Source organism: Micrasema longulum, unplaced genomic scaffold (assembly GCF_059751315.1).
Source record: "Micrasema longulum isolate JH-2025_06_02 unplaced genomic scaffold, ASM5975131v1 h1tg000746l, whole genome shotgun sequence".
NCBI classification, from domain to species: domain Eukaryota; kingdom Metazoa; phylum Arthropoda; class Insecta; order Trichoptera; family Brachycentridae; genus Micrasema; species Micrasema longulum.
The window spans coordinates 174,696-198,361 of NW_028277940.1; the positions used below are offsets into that span (position 1 = coordinate 174,696).

Genomic DNA, 23,666 nt, shown 5'->3' on the forward strand with positions numbered 1-23,666 from the left:
ATATTTAGAAATCACTATAAAAAATAAAATAGTATAGAATTAAATAGTTAAGTAAACCTTGACAATAAAGCTTGTGTAGCTTCGATACCGGTAGGTAGGAAAAAAAATAGGTGGTTAGAAACAAAGTTTTTTTATATTTATTTCATGGGTATTATTTTTATTCGGTTTTTAAAAAAAATAATGTTGATGGTTTTCAGGAAATCGTTGACACACTCTATTCATCTGGGTATTAATATTAATATCAAAAAGACTCATTATGTGCAACAAATCCTTTCCTGACCCTGATCAGCCTCTCTATAATAATGGACAGAAGATTGAGAAAGTTGACAGCTTTAAATACTTGGGGGTTAACATAACTGAGGATGGAAGCATGCACAAAGAGCTCGCAACCCGCCTAGGAACTTCTGGAGCAATTTTTAACATGATGCGTGTTATATGAAACTCTAATCTATACTCAGTCAAAACAACCTGCCAATTATTCAATTCTTGTACTCGTATAATTCCAGCACTCCTTTGCGCGTGCAAATCTTGGCACATTTGAGAATAAATGCTTGGGTAGAATATTAGGTTTAAGGTGATTTGATTTTGTAACTAACATTTAAGTCCGAGAACGGACGCAGCAGCCTCCTATAAGGAGCGTCTTGAGTATGCGGCGATGGACCTGGCTTGGACAAGTAGCCTCTTATTTAAACTTGCGGGCTCACGCCGTCCTGGCAGGCCGTCGATGACGATCTTTCGACTTTATTCAGCGGAACTTAAGGGCGCTGGACGTGGGAGGAAACGAGACGGCTGGCTGGCTGGCGATAGGGTCTCCTGAAGGCAACTGGTAATGTCCACATGTTCCATTTAGGTAGATAAGGTTAAATAAGGTGTAATGAGAATATGTTTCCACACTTGATTATTTGTGTAAAATTAGTTACAAAAAATATGAATCAAAAAGATCTTCGTTTCAAATTCCACATTGTCTTTCTTTAATATTTCCTTAATTGAAAATTGTTTTTATTTTACTATTTTTTATATTTTTAATTTCATAAATGATACATGTTTTTTTTCAAATTCTATACTCATGTATTATATGACGAAAATGGCGCTTTATAAGTTATCCATTATTATTATTATTGTAGTATCTACTTATATACATCTAGTTAATGTCATAACTGCAACTCTCCAAAAAAAGAGACAAACTATTGTTTTTGAAGAGTGACTTACACTATTATAGTTATTTATTTATTAGAGTTTATATAATTTTAAATACGAGTTCATGAGATTAAAAATAAAAACATAGGAATTATAGAGAAAAAAACATACAACAATAATACATTCATACTAATTAAAAATCAATGTAGTTTTTACACTTGTTCGAAAAAAATCCTTCAGATTTACCTTGAATTTATTTATAGAAATATTCGTTTTAATAGTTTTTAGTTCATTAGGGAGATTAGTGAATTTTTTGACACCTTTGAAGACAAAGCTATTTTGACCGTGACTTGCGTAGAATTTAGGAATTTTAATATTATTTTGGTATCTGAGTGACTTATTCATCTCAAATTCTTTTATTTTTTCTTGTTTATAAATTTGTATAATGGAATTTGTTTTAAAGATAGTGTCTATTGTATGAACTTCAAACAATTTATATAGACTCTCAGTATTGCATGTTGAGGGTTTCTTGAAAATTACTCTGATAATTAATCTTTGTACTATTTTAAGAGGGTTTTATATATTGACATATGCACCACCCTATCCAACAATACCATATTGTAACAAAGATTGTACAATTGGGTAACAAACTATTTTTAAAATATTGATTTTTTAAATATTCCTTAATCTAATAAATATGAACATACATTTTCTAATACGTTTAACTAAATCACTAATATGGTCTTTCCATTTTAAGTTTTTGCCTATGTATACACCAAGATATTTAATTTAATCTGTTGTATCAAGTACTGAACATGTTAGATCGTAACTAGTTTTGTTGCAATTGATTTGGTTAATAATTATTTTTACTTCTGAATCTAAATTTGTTTTGTCAATAAAAATTGGGATGATTTTTGCCTTTTTCGTATTTAACGATAATATATTTTTGTCAAACCATAATTTCTATTTCCATACAAGTATACTGTAATAATAATGATTTAACAGTATGTTCCTAATGTAACTTCCAACCACGACCACCGTCCTTACTGTTTTGGTTTGGAATATTTCTCTAACATGTGTTTCTCCCAATTCCTTTATAAATGTAATAGCGCAGCCACGATTTACGTTCGGTAGGAACCTATACAACGCAGTCAGCCTAGTTATGCAGTACAGTTCCTTTTCACACACACTGTAGTGGGGTTGAATCAGCAAACATCCCGCACCCATTCATCTGATGAACATGAAACCGAACAAGCAATGGCTTTTAAACTAACAAATAACAAACTTAACTAATAAAACACATATACATTTTTAAAATTATCTTTCAGTCATCACCATTATTTGAAGGTAAAATGCTTTAAATGCTAGTCCAGGGACAATAAAATATTCATGTGTAAAAAAACTTTTGTTAAACCTTGTGTAGTATGATTTTACATAAAGGTTTATGTAATAAAATATCTCCAAGACTAAATAAAGTCATATTTCGCTATAATTGTAATAAAATAATATTTTTCAACCAAGGCAGAATCTTGAATGCTAACAATTTGTAATTTAGCCACTTAAATCAGCCAATAAGCTACGAATTTATTTGTTTTTACACTTATAATTATAAACATATTACAACAAAGATATAGAACACTCTAGGGAAGGTGATATAGAAGTCTAGGCATCTACAGGGCTTATAACGTGTCATTGGCTGGTTTAAGTGGCAACTTGACACACTGTGAAACATTTACCATTCTGCCCATATTTGAACATCTATTTTCCTTTAGTTATTTTGTATGTTAATGTTTGTGAAGTTATTAAAGTGAAACTTTTATTTATGCGGGTGAGATTCATCCAATTGAATTATTTCACCAACATACTAGGCAACGCCTGAAATTGTTTTTTTTTTCTAATTTCTATTCTTCTTCTGAGACCAGGTGGATTTTGTCGCGTCCCGCGACAAAAATAATTATACCTATACGATAATCAGAACCGTTATAGTTTAAAAGTAAAACTGAACATAGAAAACAAATCAATCGCGTAAATAAACGCTTTACCCGACAGCGGTCAACAGACATTTCGCGGCGGTCACGTGATACCTCCCACCACACTAATTTTTTTGAATACAGGCCCGTAGCGCTCGCCGCTGGCGAGCCGGCCAGTTGCAATCTGGTTCGCGAGCAGTGCCCACGCCGCGCTAGGCCAGTTTTCCCTCGCAAATAACTATGGGAGTTTTGGTATAATTCCCTATGCACCATGTTGAGCTGTGCCCAAAAAAAAAACTTGTATTCTAATTAAACCAGCTTCCGATCGGATACGTATGATCATTTTAAGCTAGAATCCATTATGACGGCTGTTTAGCCTTATACACCACGTAACAACTAACAAATCTCCATTTATATGGAGAGTCAGGTTACCCCGGAATCTCGCCCTTGAACCTGAGTTGTCGACATTTTCTTTGATTCATCCTGCAGAGGCGTGACTCAGCAGTTTTTCTCCTCAATGGCAAATCGACACAGGACGCCATTTCTAGGATCCTTCGTAATTGCTGGTGTTCCTAGTACTTCCTTCTCAAGTAAAATAATATAGAATGGTTCGAATCTCTCAGAGGATTATGTGGGTACCTCGCGTGCATCTCTTCATAAAGGTTGGTGGAAATATACTTCGAAAATTAGTGACTCCTAATGTAATACTACAGTGAACTAATGGATACGCAGGATTATTCAAATCTTTATCCTCATTACGGGGAACCGCTGCCCAAATTATTTTCGGTTCTAGGACACTTAGAAATAATCACATTGTAGGTTAATTTCGAATCCTTTTAATAATGGGCTATTTTCAATTTTAATTCTTACTAGGAGAGATCTCTGCTCCAATTATTATTAATCCTGTTTACTTTAATTAAGTTCCTCATAAATAATTGTTGAACATCTTAAGAAACATATATGTCCGTTGTCTGTAAAACTATATTTTACTGATTTGTAATAAATAGACTTGAAATGAACCACTTTATTCTGTCTTTTCCCACCGTTGTTCACAACCAAGCAAGAGATTCAGTATTTTATTAGAATTTTGCAACAATACCTTATGGAAAGTAACTAAGGACCCATGTTATCCTTCAAGGAACCTTGAGATCAAAAAGAACAAGTTCTACCTGAGACTATTAGCCGCAAGGTAAGATTCAATATTAAAAAAGAGTATGACAATTTATTAACAATATTTTGAGTTTGAGTTTGAACTTTCTGGAGAGCTGTTAATAATATAACAACAGAAAAAACCAGCCAACGACAGGTCATAAGCCCCGGAGATGCCTAGACTTCTATATTGCTTTTTCTAGAGTATTCTCCATCGTTGTAATATGTTAATATTAACAGCTCTCCAGGGAGTTGAATCCAGTCCTTGTCTACAAAAATTAATTATAAGTAGTTTATTTCACATTTTTTGAGACATAAGTCTTAACTCTATTAGACTATAAATTCTGTGGTAAAATATTTTTTTTATTGTTTTGCATTTTTTTTGTATTTCATAAATTTATTGCATAAATAAGCATATGTATTTAATACCAAGAAACCTATATAAAACTATTAATTCAGAAAATAATTACGGAGCATCCTCAGGTTAGAATAATCTTCATCTAACATGGCTCAGCCTGTTCTAAGATGTTTTTTTAATGTCTTTAAGTAGTTCTTTACTTATACAACAATAACAAAAATAAACTAAAACCACTTAATTATAAATGCATAGCTAATTAATTATGGCAATTAAATAATCTTTATTATGTAAATAAACAGTAAATGTGCGTGCTAAAAATACGTAATATTCATCATAATCATTCCTTTACCGCACGTAATGGTGCATAAATCACTTCATTGGTACACCAACGCCTTATCTTGACAATTTTTTTTTACATGAAGGAAAGATGATAAGTCCTTACGCTTCCGGTGCCAGTCCAGGGACTATTAAATGTGTTAGTGTTAAAACACCGTTTTAAATAAATATTTCACTTTAGCCAGTCCGGAAATTGAACCCAAGACCTCTTGCATGACAGGCAAACGTGCTGACCACTACACCACGAGGCCGATATACATAATATTAGTACATACTTAATATTACTTTAACATAAATAATATCTTAAATATATAATTAAAAACAAATATTAAGTAATTTAATACATAATAATATAACAATATAATAATATACTGAATAACTGTAGAATAAATTAACTAGTGGGTAGTATTGTAACTGTTTATTTTGCATTAAAATGTCTGCCTTAAAACAGGTTGTACCTAGTTAGGCAGACTATACATGATCCAGAGAAATCTATTACCTAAGTGTGTATATAGTTGATAAAGAAATTGTTATTTTTATTAATAAAACATGGTTATTATTATTATTATGTGTGCTAATTATATAAAGTACGTTATACGTTTATTAGTCTCTACATGTATATTTTTTTTAACTCCTCGCCATATTATTTATGCATGTAGTCATTTATGTAAAAATTAATTAACAATTTAATACATTTGCTCAAGCTTGAGAATCTTCGTTACAAACAAACGTGTTCGAAACAATATGGGGGAAGTAAGCGATATGTACCGCGCATGTTAACAAGATCCCACCTTGGTCTGAAAGCCAGAAGGCACCATCTGTGAACTCTGCTCCATAGCTTACCTTGATGTAAACGTATTCCATGGTTGTGCACCACGACGCTAGAAGATCATAACTTTGGTTGAGTTCCTTACTAGCGGCCTTCTTCCTAGAAGCTTGTTAGTTTCGTAGGACCTGTTTATTGACAAAGTTGCTACGAAATGAGATAAAATGTGACTTTTCATAGCTTTTTGTCTTTTCGCAAAATTGTATAGAACCTATTACATACCAACTTATGGAATACATAAATATTTCCATGTATAAGTATTAGAGTGGTCCTTAAATTAAGCTATAAAAATCATATCTTTATTTTCTTTCACGTACCCTGTTATTTTAATATTTTCATTGAAAAAGAGTGTTTTTTATTATTTACTTTGGACTTTTTTAACTTAATTTTTAAGGGTGCGCGAATTAAAATGTTTGTTTTTGTTTGTTTTTATGCACCACAACAGACCAGGAGGCCCAATTACAGTGATGAATATTTTAAAATGTGAATTGCTAATTAACACCCAGGCTTGAGAAAAATCACATTGCCTTTTTGTCTCACCGGGAATCGAACTTGGAACCCTCCGTTTGTGAGTCAAGCATCTTGACCACTGCACTACGGAGGCCGCCATTTCCATCTCCATTTCAGTGTTAACTTGTTTATCTTAATGACTCCCTAGAGGGTGAAATCCAGTATTTTGTCTACAAACATTTGAACAAACTCAAAATTTGGTTAATTTTAAGGGTTGCTGCTACCTAAACTGTTTTACTTTTTTTTAAAAAGGGATCAGGTGGGAATGAATAATTACGGAACATCGCAAAAAAAAAATATGTTCACTAAAAAAATTAAATTATACTATTAGAAATTATAATGTTATAAAGTAAAATAATACAAATTTAAAAGTTATCAATTAAATAGCAATATTATGGAGGATAATTTAGGGACCTAATTTAGTAACTTAGAAAATAAATTAATACAATTTTTGTGTATACCGGTATAGTTTAATTTTATAAAAATATCTTGATAATCTTTGTTTTTAATATCAATTTTATATGACTGTGTATTTTAAAAATAAAATTAAACAATTTTTTTTAAATACAAAATCCGCAATCAGTATAAATTTTCGAAGTTTGGTAGCGACTCCAAAAACTTTTTTTTAAATCTGAATTTTGACGAGTCTTTTTTATGTCATGGAACAAAACAAGAGGGTGCTTCCAGTAGATTTTTAATGTTAGTTTTTAAGAACCACCCTAATAAGTAACTTAAAAACCTTTTTTAATCTACATAACTCAAACTAGTCGTGCTCCGATTTACGATGGCACAGATATTAGTAATTGACTTTTGTATATATTTTTTGTCCATGAGGATAAAAAATACAGTTCTGTATGAGAAATACGAACTTCGAAATCATATTTATCAAAATCAAAGTGTCCAGTTTCATCTGCCGTCTTCCGACGTATGGGTATACAAATGATAAATAATTTTGAAAAATGGAAAAAATACTAACAGAAAATTCAATCTAGATACTCGTTCTAAAAAAAAACACAATTGGTTCAATTTCAAGATGCGACAAATGGGACAAAGAAACCTTAATTTCGTCGCTTTAAGTTGGGCGTAAACAGTCCGACATGCAGTTGTCTTTTTTGCACATTATTGGTGTGTTATATATAATTAAATAATTATTCGATAAATATCTCTACCACTGCATTTCCTCTTAGCTTGCATTCGCACGTCTCCTGGGTGCGTAAACAGTGCATAAAATCTCGCTGTAATATAGTTATCGGTAACATACAAAATTGTTTACAATAAATTTGGATTATATGTTTATAATTTACATGATGTTTCTTGTTTTTCCTTCCAGCTGCATGATGGGTGACTACCTGAAGCTGTTCCCGCACGTGGAGCGGGGAGAGGTGAGCGAGTACAGCGAGGGGTCGGGGGCCCTCTGCGGGGGCAGGTCTGCTACGCCCCCCGCCCTCTACTCCTCCGCGCGGGCCTTCGTGCTGGAGTTCCACTCGGCTCCGGGAAAGGCTGTCAACGCTACTGGCTTCCTAGGATACTTTAAATTCATCGATAGAAGTAAGTCCCGTTCATTTTTCTTTAAGGTTAACGTCTTGGAACAAAATGCTTACTATCATTTCGCTTTTAATAAGAAACGTTTTTTTCTGTAACTATTCTAATTATGAAGAATGAGTGTCAGTTGTGCTATATAAGCTCCTGATATCACTTTAATTTGCGCAGATCTATTGAGACGATTCCCTGTAAACTATTTTTCGCCGTCTTAGCCCAGGTCTTTAGAGTCTGGCTACTGAACGGAGGGCGATTGCTCTAATATAGCTAAATCTCCCCTTCCAAGACCAGATCCTTTTAAGTAGGGGGCGAGCGCTCTAACATCCTTAGGTTTAACCAGTGGTCCCCTGGATCATACGACTTCTTTTGTGATTTAAAGCATAACATTCGCATAGAATGTGTATTGGTGTTTCATCATTTGCACTGCAGACCCAGGTTTCAGAAAGATGCCTTCTATCAAGGTATTTATTAAATCTGCAGTCCTGTAATGGTCCTAGTTACAACCCTTACTTGGTTTCGACGAAGTTTCGTTAGGTTATAAGCAAACCATTGCAAAACAAAAAGCAAAAAATTACTAGTCCCTTAGTATGGTGCTAATACATACCCAAAAAACATGAACAAAGAAGACGGGCTGAAATTACACTCAACATACGTGTAATAATGTAGAATTTAATTTAAAAGTAGAAAAATTTATTGAAAATATAAAACTTACTCTTGATAGCATTGTACCAATAAAACAAATAAAAATTAACAGTATACATAACAAATGGTACAATAATAAATTTAAAAATATGCAGTTCGAAAGGGACAGACTATATAAAATAGCAAAAATAACTCAAAATAATGAAGACTGGAATAAATTTAAATCGCAAAGAAACAAATACCTAATTGAATTAAAAAAGAGAAAAAAAGAATACTTTAAAACAAAAATTGAAGCTGAAAAGGAGAATCCAAAAAAAATGTGGAATACAATTAAATCATTGTTAAAAAGTAAAGAAAAACCAATAAATGAAAACATACAATTTCTTAATGGAATAGAGGGATCTAATATATCTAATAAATTTAACAAATATTTTATAAGAAGCGTGGAAGAGATAAATGAGAATATAGAACATATAAATTATAATTTTGACTTAGATGAAGAACAGGAAACCAAATTAACATTCAAAAAATTAACGCAAAAAGATCTTTACGCAATAATTAAAACAATTAAATCAAAACCTAGTCCAGATGGAATTACAATTAAATTATTGGAAAAGACTCTACCCATCATAGGAAATTACTTATTGGATATTATAAATGAATCGTTATTGCATGGAGTCATTCCAATAGCAAAAATAAAAAATTCAGTGAAGTGTGAAGAATACAGGCCCATAAACACCCTTCCAAAATATGAACAATTATTGGAATATATTGTAAAGAATGAGTTAGTTAATTTTTTGGAACAATGGGAAGTATTATGCAAAGAACAATGTGGATTTCGAACCAATCAATCTTGTGAAATGGCTATTAACCTGGTTTTAGAAGATTGGAAAGAGGAAACCGATAAGAACATGTTCGTAATTGCAGTTTTTTTGGATTTTAAAAGAGCCTTCGAAACAATAGACCGAGAAATAATTATTAAAAAATTGAAAAAAATAGGAATAAAAGGAAAAACTATAAAATGGTTTGAAGAGTACCTTGGCGATAGATACCAAATAACGAAGGTGAATGATGAAATTTCCGAGCCCCTCAAAATTTCATTGGGAGTACCACAAGGATCGGTTCTCGGACCGGTTTTGTTTATTATATACATAAATGATATTGTCGAAACATTAAAATATTCAAAAATAAGACTCTTTGCAGATGATGCCTTAATATATATATCGGGAGAAAATTATAAATCAATTATGGACAGACTAAATCATGATCTTAATAGTGTATCACTGTGGCTAAAAATTAATAAATTAAATGTTAACAAAACTAAATATATGAATATAGGAAAGAAAAGAATAGAAATTACACCATCAATTGTAATAGAAAATGAAAAACTTAATGAAGTCACTGAAATTAAATATTTAGGTGTAATGTTGGATTCAAAACTTACATTTCACCAAAACGCTAAGATGGTAATAAATAAGATTGCAAAAAAATATCAATTTTGGGAAGGATCAGAAGATTTATTGATAAGGACTCCTGCAAAACTATTTACAAAGCAATTATTGAACCACACGTTAACTACTGTAGTAGCATTTTATTTTTATCAAACAAAGAAAACATAGATAAACTAACTGTATTACAAAATAAAGCCTTTAGAATCATTTTGAAAAAAAACAGATACACGAGGGTAAAGTCGATGGTAAATGAAATGAAATTATTAACATATAAACAAAGAATATTTTACAATACAATGATATTTGTTCATAAAATTATAAACTCTAATAAAAATACAGAATTTTGGAAAAAAATTGATCGAAACCAGCATGAACACGATCACAATACTAGAGAAAATAACAAAATTAGACTTCCATTTAGGAAAAAGGCAAAGTCACAAAATTCAATTTTATTTAAAGCAATTAAAAAGTATTACGAAATGGAAAAAAATATTTATGAAGAAAAAAACATATCAAAATTTAAAATAATGGTCAAGACATATGTGATAAACAATTTATAAATTAAATATATTTGCAATGTTATTATTAGAACACACATAAAAATATGTATGATATGTGTGCCCTACTTTAAGATTTAAATAAATAAATAAATAATACAAAAATGATACGGAATGTGCTGGCTGCCAACTACGACACGTTACAAATAACTAGTTTATTTTATTTATTTATCTATACGCCCAATGGGCATTTTTATGGACACATTTATACATGGAAAATTATTATAAAAAAATTAGAAAGACTCAATGGTTTATAGTAGACTTTGTGGGAGTGGAAGCGGGAGAGAGGTGTTTATAATTAAATTTGATTCAGTGATCGTTTGAAAGAAGACAACTTGTTATCAAATAAATCAAGACTGGTATGTTTATTGGCAGACCTAAGAATTCTGGGCGTAAGGGAATGAAAACCATAATTGGTTCTATGGTTATCGGTATGAAAGAGTAAGTTTTGGGTGAGGTTTCTAGTTGGGATATTTAATTTAATTATAAATACATATTGTTGTCTAAAAACACACAGTTTACCCTTAAGATAGGTCTTGCAATATATATATAGTTGGATAATTTATATAGCGCCATTTTTGTGAAAATCACCTCAAGGGCGCTGTACAATTAATAAATATCCCAGTACGTCTTGCAGCTACAGAGCGCATGGACGGTTGGGATTCTAGTTCCTCGTTTTCAATTAAGATCAATAAAAATTATAACAGATAGGAGCTAGATTACAGGACGTCTTGCAGCTATAGAGCGCATAGACAGTTAGAAATTTAGCCCCCATTTACACATTTTAAAAATTGACAAATAAATTTAGTGTATAAATGATACTAAAAAAATAAAAAAATAATATGAATAATAAAAAAGAGTAAGATTACAACACGTCTTGCAGCTACTAAGCGCATAGACGATTGGAATTCTAGACTCCATTTATAAAATTTAGGTATTTTTTAAGTTGGTATATGAAAGCTAGATAACCAATCATCGTGCAGCTACAAAGCGCATGGACGAGTGGAATTCTAGCAAAGTTAGAATGATATCAATAAATTTATAAAAAATAGAGCATAGTAGTAAGTTTGTCAAGTGTTCATGCCAAGAACTAAGCAATAAAAAACTAAATAAATAAAGCACTGTATCAACTCCATGGTTAACAAAGGGAGATAGATGCAATGGTAGCCGAAAGGTCGGAACGAATCCAACTTACACAGGATCACCTAAAACAGATACATATCTTCTAACAGGTGTCTCAAAATCACGAAATCTTAAATTGTTCGGATTATTCGACCTCTACAGTTAAAGTGCGTATAAAAAGCACGCGTTTCTATATGCAATTTTTGTATGGCCGGTCATCCAAGGACGAAAACGAAAAGCGCGTTAACACGCTTCTAGCAATAAACCGGTAAAGTTGGTTACATTGTACATTGGACTCTTGTGGAAATATTTATATTTATCTGGTCGAATGGTTTGCCATCTAACGCGCTGCTTATATTTATTTATTTATTTATTAAATTTTACATACGCCCAAGGGGCATTTCCAAAAAATATACAGGTAAGTACAAACAAAGTAAGTAATAATTTAAAAGATAAACAACGATTTCTTGTACACATGTAGAAACAATAAAAAGCATACTGCCATGCAAAATAAAAGATGAAACTTTACATAGTAAAAAAGATAAATATATATTTGGATATAAGAAAAGTAATTTAAATAAAAAGCAAATTGTAAATAACTTGTAAAGAATTTAAACAAAAAAAATACATTTACATATACTTATACGTATAAAAAACTGGTATTAACAAATCATTTTTAAAAACAAAAAACAAAAATTAGTTAACAGTGAGTATGTATAAGATAATAACATAATATCGGGTACACAAAAATATTTGATACATTAATTTCAGAAAAAGATAATAATAAATAATAATACACATCAAAAACACAGAAAAAATCGTATGAAAAAGAAATTTTTATTATGACATTAATAATTAGTTTTAAACAGTGCATTTAAGAACATTTTAAAATGGATAATTGTCGTATTAAAAATGGCTATATCACAAGTAAATTTGTTGGCTAAGGAATGTAAACGCGGAATAGGAGAGTGTCGTGCATAGTTAGTACCTACGTATTGTCAGTTTAGAGAATAATTATCATATTACAAACCATTTAATTTTATTTTTCGATAAATAGCTTTATACACCTTGCAATAGGTAATTACATATTTTTAAAATGTCAGTCATTATTTTGGTCTCTGATCACATATTTTTCCCCTTTTTTCTAACGTTTAAATAAGACAAATGAAATTGTAAACAAATAGTATGTAGGTTATAACAAAATTAAAAAAAGACGGATGAAATGTAGATAAATCGTATGGGTTATAGCGAAATGTGGTTCAAAAACAATCGTATTTTATTCTGTTAAGGATGCACTTTTAAAATCCTAGTCTTTTCTGCAGGAAAACTTAGTTTTCTAGTCTAGAAACTAACAAGAGAAAGAACTTTATACCGTTCAAATGATCTTTTTCTCCTGCGCTGTGGGAACTTGGGAGGTTTCTAGAGAATCCGATGAGGGGAGTACTTTCAAGGGGATGCTAGTTCAGTGGAATAATGATACTTTTTCCCAAAATCCTCCCGAGGATAGCTTGAAAATATTTTTTAAGTTTTCTGATTCCAAATAAAAGTTCACTTTTTATTTCTTCAAAAAGTATTTAAAAAGTTGCGCTATCTATTCAATTACCAATTCCTAGATGAATGAGTTAATAAAAAAATAAGATTTGGAGTACTTTGTTTTAGATTTTAGTCCAGATAAAATGAATATTACAGGGAAAAACACATTTCAAATATTTTTTATCAGAAATCAATCAAATCATAATTAATTTTCAAACCTTGAAGGAAAATAATATTTTTGGTTTTGACGACACAAAATTTCGTCTCTTTTTAAAAATGCTTTTTATTTACTCTTATCTTTTTTCTAGTTTCAAAATTAGCTTTTTCCAATTGTTATCAAGTAATTGTAGACATCTAGTTTTTAAGATGTCACGAAAGCGTTACAATCATTGGTTATTTCATATTATTTGTGGATATAAGCATCACTAATTTATTATTTCCATAATAAAATGCAACAAGTATATTTTTTTTAAATAACAAATATAAGTATACAATATACTGAATAGTACAATTTTTATATGAATTAAATACATATGTTAACACTAACGTTTCCCATTACGTAAAAGAAAAAAAACAATTCTTGTGTACATTATAGAGAGTGACGTCTTAAAAAAGTTTGTTTATTTTATTTTTAATTATTAATATTTTAAAAATAATATATAAATTACAAAAACTATAAATCAACGGTGTTTTTAATCAATGCTACACAAAGAAGAAATATAAATAAAACTTTTCATTTCTTTCTTAAATATGTTGACGCACTTTTAATTTTCTTTGTTCATTTCATTGAAGAAAATTATTCCTCTGTTACTTTTTACTAACTTACTTAAAATGTCAACATTTTTTTCCCTATTAAAGGCAAAACACATTTGATAATAAATTTATGTATAAGTTAATAAGTTAAGGTAATAAGTTATTACAAAGAGTTCCATTTAAGTTTGTACAAAAACAATGATACATATTTATTATTTTTTTAAACTTTATTTTTTTTCTTCTTATTTTTTTTATTGTTAAAGACTACTCGAAGATTACAAAAAAAACGTGGTAAAATGCATAGTAGTGGCCGAGGTATTAATTGAACGTAGTTATGTAGAATGCAACCAGCCACAGAAAACTAAAACTGAGATGGTAGCACCTTTGTGAAAAGAGTAAATAATCAAATCTACACAACAGTTGGAATGTGTTTGACTTTGACAAATGATAACCAATGAATTCATTGGTTATTTTTATGTTGCGAACAAGAGTCGAATTATAAATTTGACCAGTTTTAATGATTTTTAAGGTTTCTTAAGGTTTTTCTGGTGCTGTGGGTGTTTTCTGCAAATTGAAAAATGCTGTATTTGTGATCGATACTATTTTCAGAAGATAATTTTTACAGTTTTTTTTTATATAAAAGCGATCTGTCTGTTTTTACCAGAACATGGAATTGACCTTACTGCACCCGATAACACCAATTTCTATTTTTTTTTCAAAATTGCGTACTAGATGCTTTCTGCATAACTACGTTTAATTAATTAAACGCAATTTTCAACACCAATTACATCACAGGAACCAGCGGGTTAAGGTGACTTCTGTTTTCATTCATTTTGTTTAATAGCATGAATACATTATTGAAAACTAAATAAAAACAGAGCATTGTGACTTCTAGAGGCGCCCTTTACAGTCGCAGTTTGTCAACTGAATAATTAATTTGATTTTGATTTCATTAACCAAAGTTTCTAATGTCTATTAAGGGTGGCTAGAAATTGACGATTTTAAATGCAAATTCGACGAAATATCCCATTTACTGAGGGCCTTATGGAAACTCGGTTGCTTTCGTAAATTGATATTTCAGCCAGGCGATCCATATTCATGAGACAATAAATAATTTCATAAATGGCAGGAATTCCGCTTAAGCCATAATTTTAATAATATTTATGCATCCATAATTCATTACGTGAGAAATAATCGTAAAATAATCGAGGTTTCTTTCATGTAAATTTCTACGAAAAATATATCAGATTCAACAGTATCAATGTAAATATTACTTTATAATCGACATGAATATTTTATTACTGCATTTATTTTAATCGATTGAAAGGCCGTATATATTAAACGCATTTTATAAAAAATATCAAATAACTCGTTGGTTATGTTTTATCATTCTATTTAATTTGATCATAGGCCTTTGCCTTAGTAGGAATCTTAAGGATTGGTAAATTGTTTAGAAATTTTTTAGCTTATTTACAATTTTTTTTTAATTTTTGAAGGCTTTACGAATCCTTAAGATACTTTTGTACGCGAAATATACCATTTGTTACATACAATTTCATTTTGAAATTGAGCAAAGGTATCTTTATGATACTTTTTATCAGAATCAGTGACTTCAGAATTTTATTATAATTTCGTAACATTGTAACGTAAAACAATACATAGTTTAAGTGGATAAGTAAGGTTAGTTAAAGTGTGATATTGATATGACATTTATATAAGTGTATTCATTTCACTAACCTTAAAAAAAAAGGGGGGGGCATTCCTAAGGACCCTTATTTCCTTAGTACCAGAGTAAAATAAATAAATATTTATCAATTTTAAATTGTATTATTTTATTATTCTGTCAAGTATTTACCCACGTTTTTTTTTAACTTGCATAGTTAACAAAAAAATGCACTTCAAGAATGACATTGGGGCTCAAAAGATGTGAAATAAAGGTACGGAGTACAAAAAGCATATGTTCCTTTTATACAAAAAAAATATAAGTTTTTTTTTTTAATCATACATATGTATTATAAAGATAAAAAATATAAAAAAAACTTTGTTGTTGTAAAGTTTATTTAAATTATAAAATAATTAAGAAAACAGTCGTTATAAAACACTTAAGTCGGAACAAGCGTGGGCTACCAAAATAAAAATTATATTGTTTTGTAAAGAACATATCATTGGCTAGATGAATACAAAAAATGAGGTAGATTGGTTATGTAAACAACGGAACATGATTATTTTTCTTCGCGTACTGAGAAATGACGCTAGTACTAATAGGGTTTCACCCCTACAAGTACTGGCTGTCGGGAAACCTCAAGTCGTCCAATTATTGTCCATAACCAGATTTATCCAGACTTATACTATTTTGGATAGATAAAAATGCATGGTTTGACCAACATTTTTTTAAAAAGGCAAAAAAATTAAGAAATGCAAAAAATTCTATATGAAAGACGAGACATACTAATTGGGGAGTCAAACATATTTTTTTTTTAAAAAGCTGATAAAATGAATGAATGAGACGTGTTTTTTATAAATTTGAATCTCGTTTTAAAATAAAATTTATGGTTGAAGCACTTTCTGGTTTTTATTATAAAATTAATGTACTTTTAAAAAATAAAAAAATGTTTATATGTGCAAACCTTATCTCCCAAATAAATAACAGCTGTTGTTTTCAATTAATCAGATTTTTTAAAATATTTTAAATAAACGTACGTTTGTAATTTTTAATATATATTTATGTTTTTTTGGTTAAATTTTTTGACCAATCTCTTTTTCTGACCAGTCTGTTTTTTGGTTGGCTGGAAGATATTTATTTTTACAATAAGTCCGTCAAAGTACTTATTCTTTAAACTTGAAGTTTTAAATAAAATAAATAAATAAAATGAAAACAAAAAAACACTTTGCTTGACTTGATTTATTTCTAATACATATGTGTTAGATTGAAGTAGACACTGTTAAAATAGTAAAAAATATATTCATTTTTAATATTTTCCTTTACGAAAAATGAGCGCATAGTAGTACAAAAACTGGTTAGTAATTAAAAAAATAATATCTGGATAAAAATAAATAGTTTTAAAATTTATTTTAATTAAATTAAACCTTATTATCTTATGACATGGAAGCAGAAAGTTTATTGTTACGGTACAATGTTTGTAAATAACACAGAAACTTGAAACAACAAAAAAATAAAAAAGCACATTGCGAAACATTTCATTACAAAAACAGTTTGTGAAAAGGATTCTCGTACTGTTTCGGAAGTTTCAATCATTCTAGTATTTAAATTAATTGGATTGAATTGCTACTTACTCTGCTGCAGAATTTCAGGAAACTGAAAATGCAACAAGTTCTGAAAATAAAAAAGTTAACATCCGAGAGGATTCTGTACCGATAAATAAAAGCGTGATTTAATTATATATTTTAAGGACAAAAAAGGCTGGATATTAAATTTAAATTAGTTTTTTTTTTGTTGTAAAAAACTTAGGTTATTTTTTAATCGGTAATATATTTCATTAGTTTTTGTGGTTTCGTTAGAGAAACGTATGTTTAAATGACCTGTCTTATTGCATTTATAATATAATATTAATCAATTTTAAATGACAAATTAAATTCTTCTTTTAAAATAGTTATTAAAACTTTAAAATGTATTTCACTGATAAAAATCCTTTTTTTTCAATGTTCGCGTTCTTTAAATTGACCCAAGTATTACAATTTTTGTAGCCATTATCAACGAATTGCAAATACTCTCAATTATAATCATGAAAATCAAGTTGCGGTAGAGTGGGGTTCGAACTTTGGACCTCCGATTCGTGAGTCCGCAACACAAGCCACGGGACTACAACCCGGTTAAAATTAAAATTCAATGTTTTAAAGTTTTGCGGACTTTCTGCGTAGTTTTTTTTACTGGGGATTGCATTTTTATTATTTAATTTAAAAGTAAAATCTCGTCACAATAAGCGTATTCAAGTTCTCAAAAAGTTATGATCAATAAGTTAGCTTTCAATTTTTTTCTCAGCAATGAATAACACAATAATTAATCACCACAATTATAACAATTGCCACAATTTATCTTGACGCACACAGAACCTCTCAACATATATACTATCAAAACTACGACCTAAATGATCCCTGCTAATTTTAGTATTACCATTAATTAAAACTTCAATAGAATCATTCCTAGTAAATTGGCTACCTTGATATTGTCCACGTACTTACTTTTAACATTATATTCGTTTTTTTATTTTATTTTCGCTTGTTTTTTTTCCAGAAGTACTATGAATAAATAATACTGATTTAAGTTTATTCAGAGACTGTTAATAGTCAATTTTTAATGTTTTGTACTTTTCTATGCTTTTTTAGATTATAATTAATTTGTTAATTTATAAAATCAAATTTTTAATTGTGCTTTTGTAAATAATCCTTAAAAGTGTAAAAAAGTTAATAAATTGATATTGTTTTAAACGAAATTTTTGATGAAATTATGTTCAAAATGTTTTCTTCATACGGAATTTTTTTTAAATATTTAAATAATGAAGGTCTTTTAAAGAAATAAAAGAAAATATTGAAAAATTTTATTTCTATAAATTGTTCTTTATAATTCAATTGAACTAAACACAGATCTCATGGAGTTGGAACTTGTCTTTATAAATGCAAATAAATCTTTTTTATTTTTTCGAATAAATAAATTCATCATTACGTCTAGCGTATTCCATTCTCACATAAATTGTATTCGTCTGTTTGTTTTGCGTTTAAATCATTTTGTATCGTAGAGAATTGAAAGAAAACTTTAAAATGCGTTGCAATATTTACCAATCGAAAGGCTGATCACGTCTGAATACAATAAAATCACGAAAAGCACAGTTTTAGCATACAAAATTATTTCCAAAGCAGACAAAGCATAAGCAAGCCGTACTAAATAAAGTACTGTCTTTGTAGTTTGTACGCTATACTTACGAATATCGAGTATTCTGAGAGTAGCCATCGAGTCGAAAACATTATTTTTCAAACCGAGAACTGAATTATTTATCCGCTTGAAAACAGAAAAAAGCTGTCTGACACCTGAAAGCGTAAAACTGATCGCATAACCCTCCATGTAGCAAAAAAAATCTAAATTAGCTGAAACTGGGGCATCAATTTAGTGGCCTTTGCATCACTGCACTGGTGCGAATAGAGAAGTAAAAGATGGTTATTATTTTTTTTTTATTGTTTTTTTTATTTTTTTTTAAGTGTGTTTGTATATTCAAATTGTAAACTGAACTGTTTCCCTTTCCATTTTACCAATATTTCTTTTTTTTATTTGAAATTTGTAAATTCAACGAACCGCGCGCGAGACATTCGTATTTTTTTTACTTTGAAGTTTTGTAAAACTGTCATTGATGGATGTTTTTATTTTTTAGAGCAATTTTTAATACAGTTTGTTTGTGGCAGCTGTTTAAATAAGTCGATCTTTGGCGTTTTCTGCGAAGATTGCTTAATTTTCTTCAAAAAGATCAACGCGAATCTGTCCCCGATGACTTGCTTTCCACGGACAATACCGCCCTTCAGTGCATCATTAGGAGTGATGAGGCGTGAGCGTTGGAGTATGACATGAAAACAAGTCGACAATCTTTGGGTTTGCGCTTACAAAATGAGCCAAAATCTTATAAACCTTATTTTGTATTTAATCTTGGGTGGCCTGTGATATCACTGATCACGCTAATTACTAGTTGGCAGATGAACGCTCAAATTGGTCTAGTTTGCGGATATGAGTTATCTTTATTTACTAAGCCACCAAATCTTGATACAATTCATGCGTTTACCTACCTTGTACTGGATTTATGGCACCTTATTGTTCGGAACTTCTCTCGCGGCAGGCAGGATCAAATCCTGTGGTCAGAAAGTAGGGGCACTTGACGTGGTGTCTTGATTATTATATGCGATAACGCGACACAGTGGATTAAATGAATTATTGATAACAAAAATAACTTATTCGCGATCGCTGTGAGAATATCAAAGGCAAATGCACAGACGATGACAGTTCTGTTCTTATTATTAGGCCGTAGACAATATTGGTTCCCACGGTAAGAATTGCAACATCTTCACCAAGTTTCAGTAGGTAGCAAATAAATTTGAACGCCTCAGCCTAGTAATTGTGCTATGCACACATAAAATAAATGTGGCGTAACCAGTTACACCAGTCTACACACAAGACTTGATTTATCTCTCTAATTTTTTTAATGATGAAGTTGTATTTTTTCGTAATCTTCATATTAACATTTTCACGCCGGATTCAGAGAGTAAAATTTGTATTTGTATACAGGATTTTTTATACGAAATTTTATTTTATCCTCGCCATGCGAATATTGAATGTTACGTCAATACAGCAATAAATTTGTATAAAAGAGAGCCCGAAGATATAACTTATAACAAGGAAGACAGAAACGTTTTTCTGTGATCGGTGTTTGTGTATTCAGCCTGTTATTGTGAGTGAACCGGGGTGCATGCATGAATGATAACTGCCCGTTATTTCGCTATGCCAGGATTAAATCAGAGAATCATTAAACAGTATGTCTCTACAAATAGACTGACGACATCGTTGAACCCGTGGAGCATGGATGGGAACAAATGTTCCCAGAATAGAAAAACATTGAAAAAATTGGAAGAGACCTATATCCGGCAGTGGAGAGAAACAGGTTGATGTCATAATGTTTTTTTTCTTTAGATGTCTGAATTTCAGAATATTCCGTCTTTTACTTAAAATAACACTATGTTACATCACCGCGTGCAAAAAAATATTTAACCACAGTATTTTAAGACATCAAAATTGTTGTTACACCGATATTACCATTTGATTTTTTTTTATAAACGACTAAACGCTTTATTTGAATTTGTACATTTTATTGATTGTATTTTTTCCTTGTATGTAAAGGGCATAAAGTTACATTCATTTAAATAAAATAAAATAAATCTTTTATCTATATATATATATAAATGAATTGCCGTCATTAGTCTTGCAAAAACTCAAAAATGGCTTTACAGATTTACGTGCTGTTTTTGGAAAAAAATTCCAATTTACGTCATTTGTTTTTATTTAAGAAGGTTAACATGAACAAAAAATATGAAAGAAAAAATAATGAAACCCACTAAACCGTGAAACCGGTTTGTCAGCAGGTTTTTTATTTTACCTTTACAAAGAAAAACGTTAGAGAAATTATATTAATTTTAAAATTAATATAAAAATTATTAAGAACTAAAAGCATACGTATTTTTTACACAAAATTTATTTACAAAAAATTAAATAGATGACTGTTAACATAAAGGTTGATAAATAATAACATCTTCCATGCGATGAGTGCAAAAAATTTTAGAAGCATAAATGTGTTTTTCATCGATTTTCCAGGGATGCATTCGACTAAAATGCATAATATATTGAAAAATTTGAAGGAAGTTGTTTTTTTGTATATAAAAAATAGTGTATTTTAGCGTTTACAAACAACAGTGATTTTCAATGGATTCTAAATTGATTAGTTATCTTGTAATTTTTGAATTTCTACATATAAACTTATTTTTAATGGATTAGTAATACTTAAATAATTTCAAATGACATTAATTTAATACATTTTTGAAAAATGAATTCTTACACAAAATGCACCACTGTTGGTAAGTATGGCAGAGTTTAACATTTGCAAAAAAAAATATTAATTTAAAAATTAATTATTTTATGTTTTGGAGTTCAATCACCTACAAGCACCTACTATGACCTACTAATGAAAAGTCTTTTTTCCTTTTATCCGGACAGTTTTCACACGCTTTAACGACACTATCAGTTATTTTTCTTTTCAAATTTATTTCAACAGAGAGCGGAAACATTTTTGATAAGAGAATATAGAAGTCTTGGCATTTACAGGGCTTATGACCTGTCATTGGCTGGTTGAAGTGGCCACTTTACACACTGTTTCACAAAAGTCAACAAATTGAAGATTTGAGGAAATGTTTAAACATGGGCAGAATGATTTTATTTTTTTTTTTATTATTTTTTTTTTTTGCACCAGAACAGGCCAGGAGGCCCAATTACAGTGGTGAATTACATCACAGAACACCCAGGCTTGAGAAAAATCACATTTTTATTTTCCGTGTTCTCACCGGGAATCGAACCCGGAACCTTCCGTGCATGAGTCAAGCGTCTTGACCACTACACCACGGAGGCCGCCATGATGAATGTTACACATAAAATAGCCGCTTAAACCAGCCAATGACAGGTCATAAGCCCTGTAAATGCCTAGACTTCCATATTTCCCTATCAAAAATGTTTTCGCTCCCTGTTGAAATAAATTTGAATATGAATAAATCCCTAGGGAGGAAAACCAGCCAGTATGCAAGCATTTGGACATACTCAAACATTGTTGATTTATCTTTTCATTTATTTTGGTTTCGAATTTTATGTCAAGGTCACGTCAAAATCCTGCTGACGGTTAATGAATGTCTAAATTCGCGTTGGGCATGAGTTAATTATCATAATTTTAGGCTTAGGGTAAATCGTGGTTCGACATTTTTTCTTTTACACGTATTCCTGTATTCTCTCCCTGGATATTGGCACTAGAGTAGTGATTTTTGCACAATTTCAATTTGAGCACAACGTCAACAGTCAATTACTGAGACAAAACGAAAAACTAATCCTTATTATAAATATATTAATAGCTCTAAAAGTCCAAAATAAATTATGTGTGTCCTTATTTACGAAAAAACGTCTGTTCAACCAGGTTATAGCAGGCAAATAAACGTTTAGGCAGGACGACGACTGTCGGGTCCGCTATTTATTCAATATATTTTTAATGTTTTTTCTTTAAATTTTGCAATAACATTTTTAAGTAAGAAAACTGTACGAAAAATATTGTTATGAGTTTTGTTTTTTTCTTTAAAACATGATGAACTTCATTTAGTATTATTAAAGTTAAACCTTTTTGCGTGCGTAAAATCATAACACCTTTTTTGATTTTAATTTTATTCTAGATATAAAAAATAGTATTCATCGATATATTTTCTCAAATGTCTGCAGGCTGAGCTATTAATAAGTTATTTAAGTAAACGAGAATAAATACTGGTCCTATTTGTAATTCAAATTATTTTATCTCCCTCTGCCTTGAGTGTCTAGGGAAATAAGAGAATTACTAAATTACTCTCATTTCATTATCTCTCTGAATTGCTGTGGTAATAAGATCTACGTTTTAAGGGGTTTTAACGAATTTTTGATAATCACAATTTGCAGAATATTTTTTTTTAAACTTTCTTGTGTGTACGTAATTTAAAACAATAAAAAAATGTTCAAATGGTAAGTTATACATAAGTGCGTACGTAAAATTAAATAATATGAAAGTATATTTAAAATGGTCAATTTTTTTTTGTAAAAAAATTATATTCGAAGCATTAACTTTGTGAGTATTCATAATATAAAATAAATTTAAAACAACTTGATTTCGACCACTTTTTTTTTCTACCAACCTAAGTCTACCGTAAACCAACAAGCATAGATATAATTATTAATAATTCCTCAAATTATCCAATTGCCTATAAATATTCCACGCTCCGTTTAAAAAAAAACACATAGTTGAATAATTGATGTTCCACTAACTAATATAGTTTTTTTTTAAAACTCAATACAAAAAAACAGATTTGTTATAATAAAGGATATACTGAGAACTTAATAATATAAGCCCTGTAAATTCCTAGATTTCCATATTCCCTTCTCTAAAATGTTTTCCCTCTCTGTTGAAATAAATTTGAATTATCTAATTCCCCACCATCAAACATTAAACCTGCATT

General features: G+C 30.0%; 1 protein-coding gene across 1 annotated transcript in view; it reads left to right on the forward strand.

Annotated features, from left to right (window-relative positions):
* LOC148279202 (suppressor of lurcher protein 1-like) overlaps positions 1-23,666 on the forward strand; it is a 422,275-nt gene that overhangs the window by 169,098 nt on the left and 229,511 nt on the right. The window contains exon 4 of the mRNA XM_088230326.1: positions 7,617-7,834. Coding sequence (XP_088086452.1) covers positions 7,617-7,834 — 218 coding nt within the window. The remainder of the gene's footprint in view (positions 1-7,616; positions 7,835-23,666) is intronic.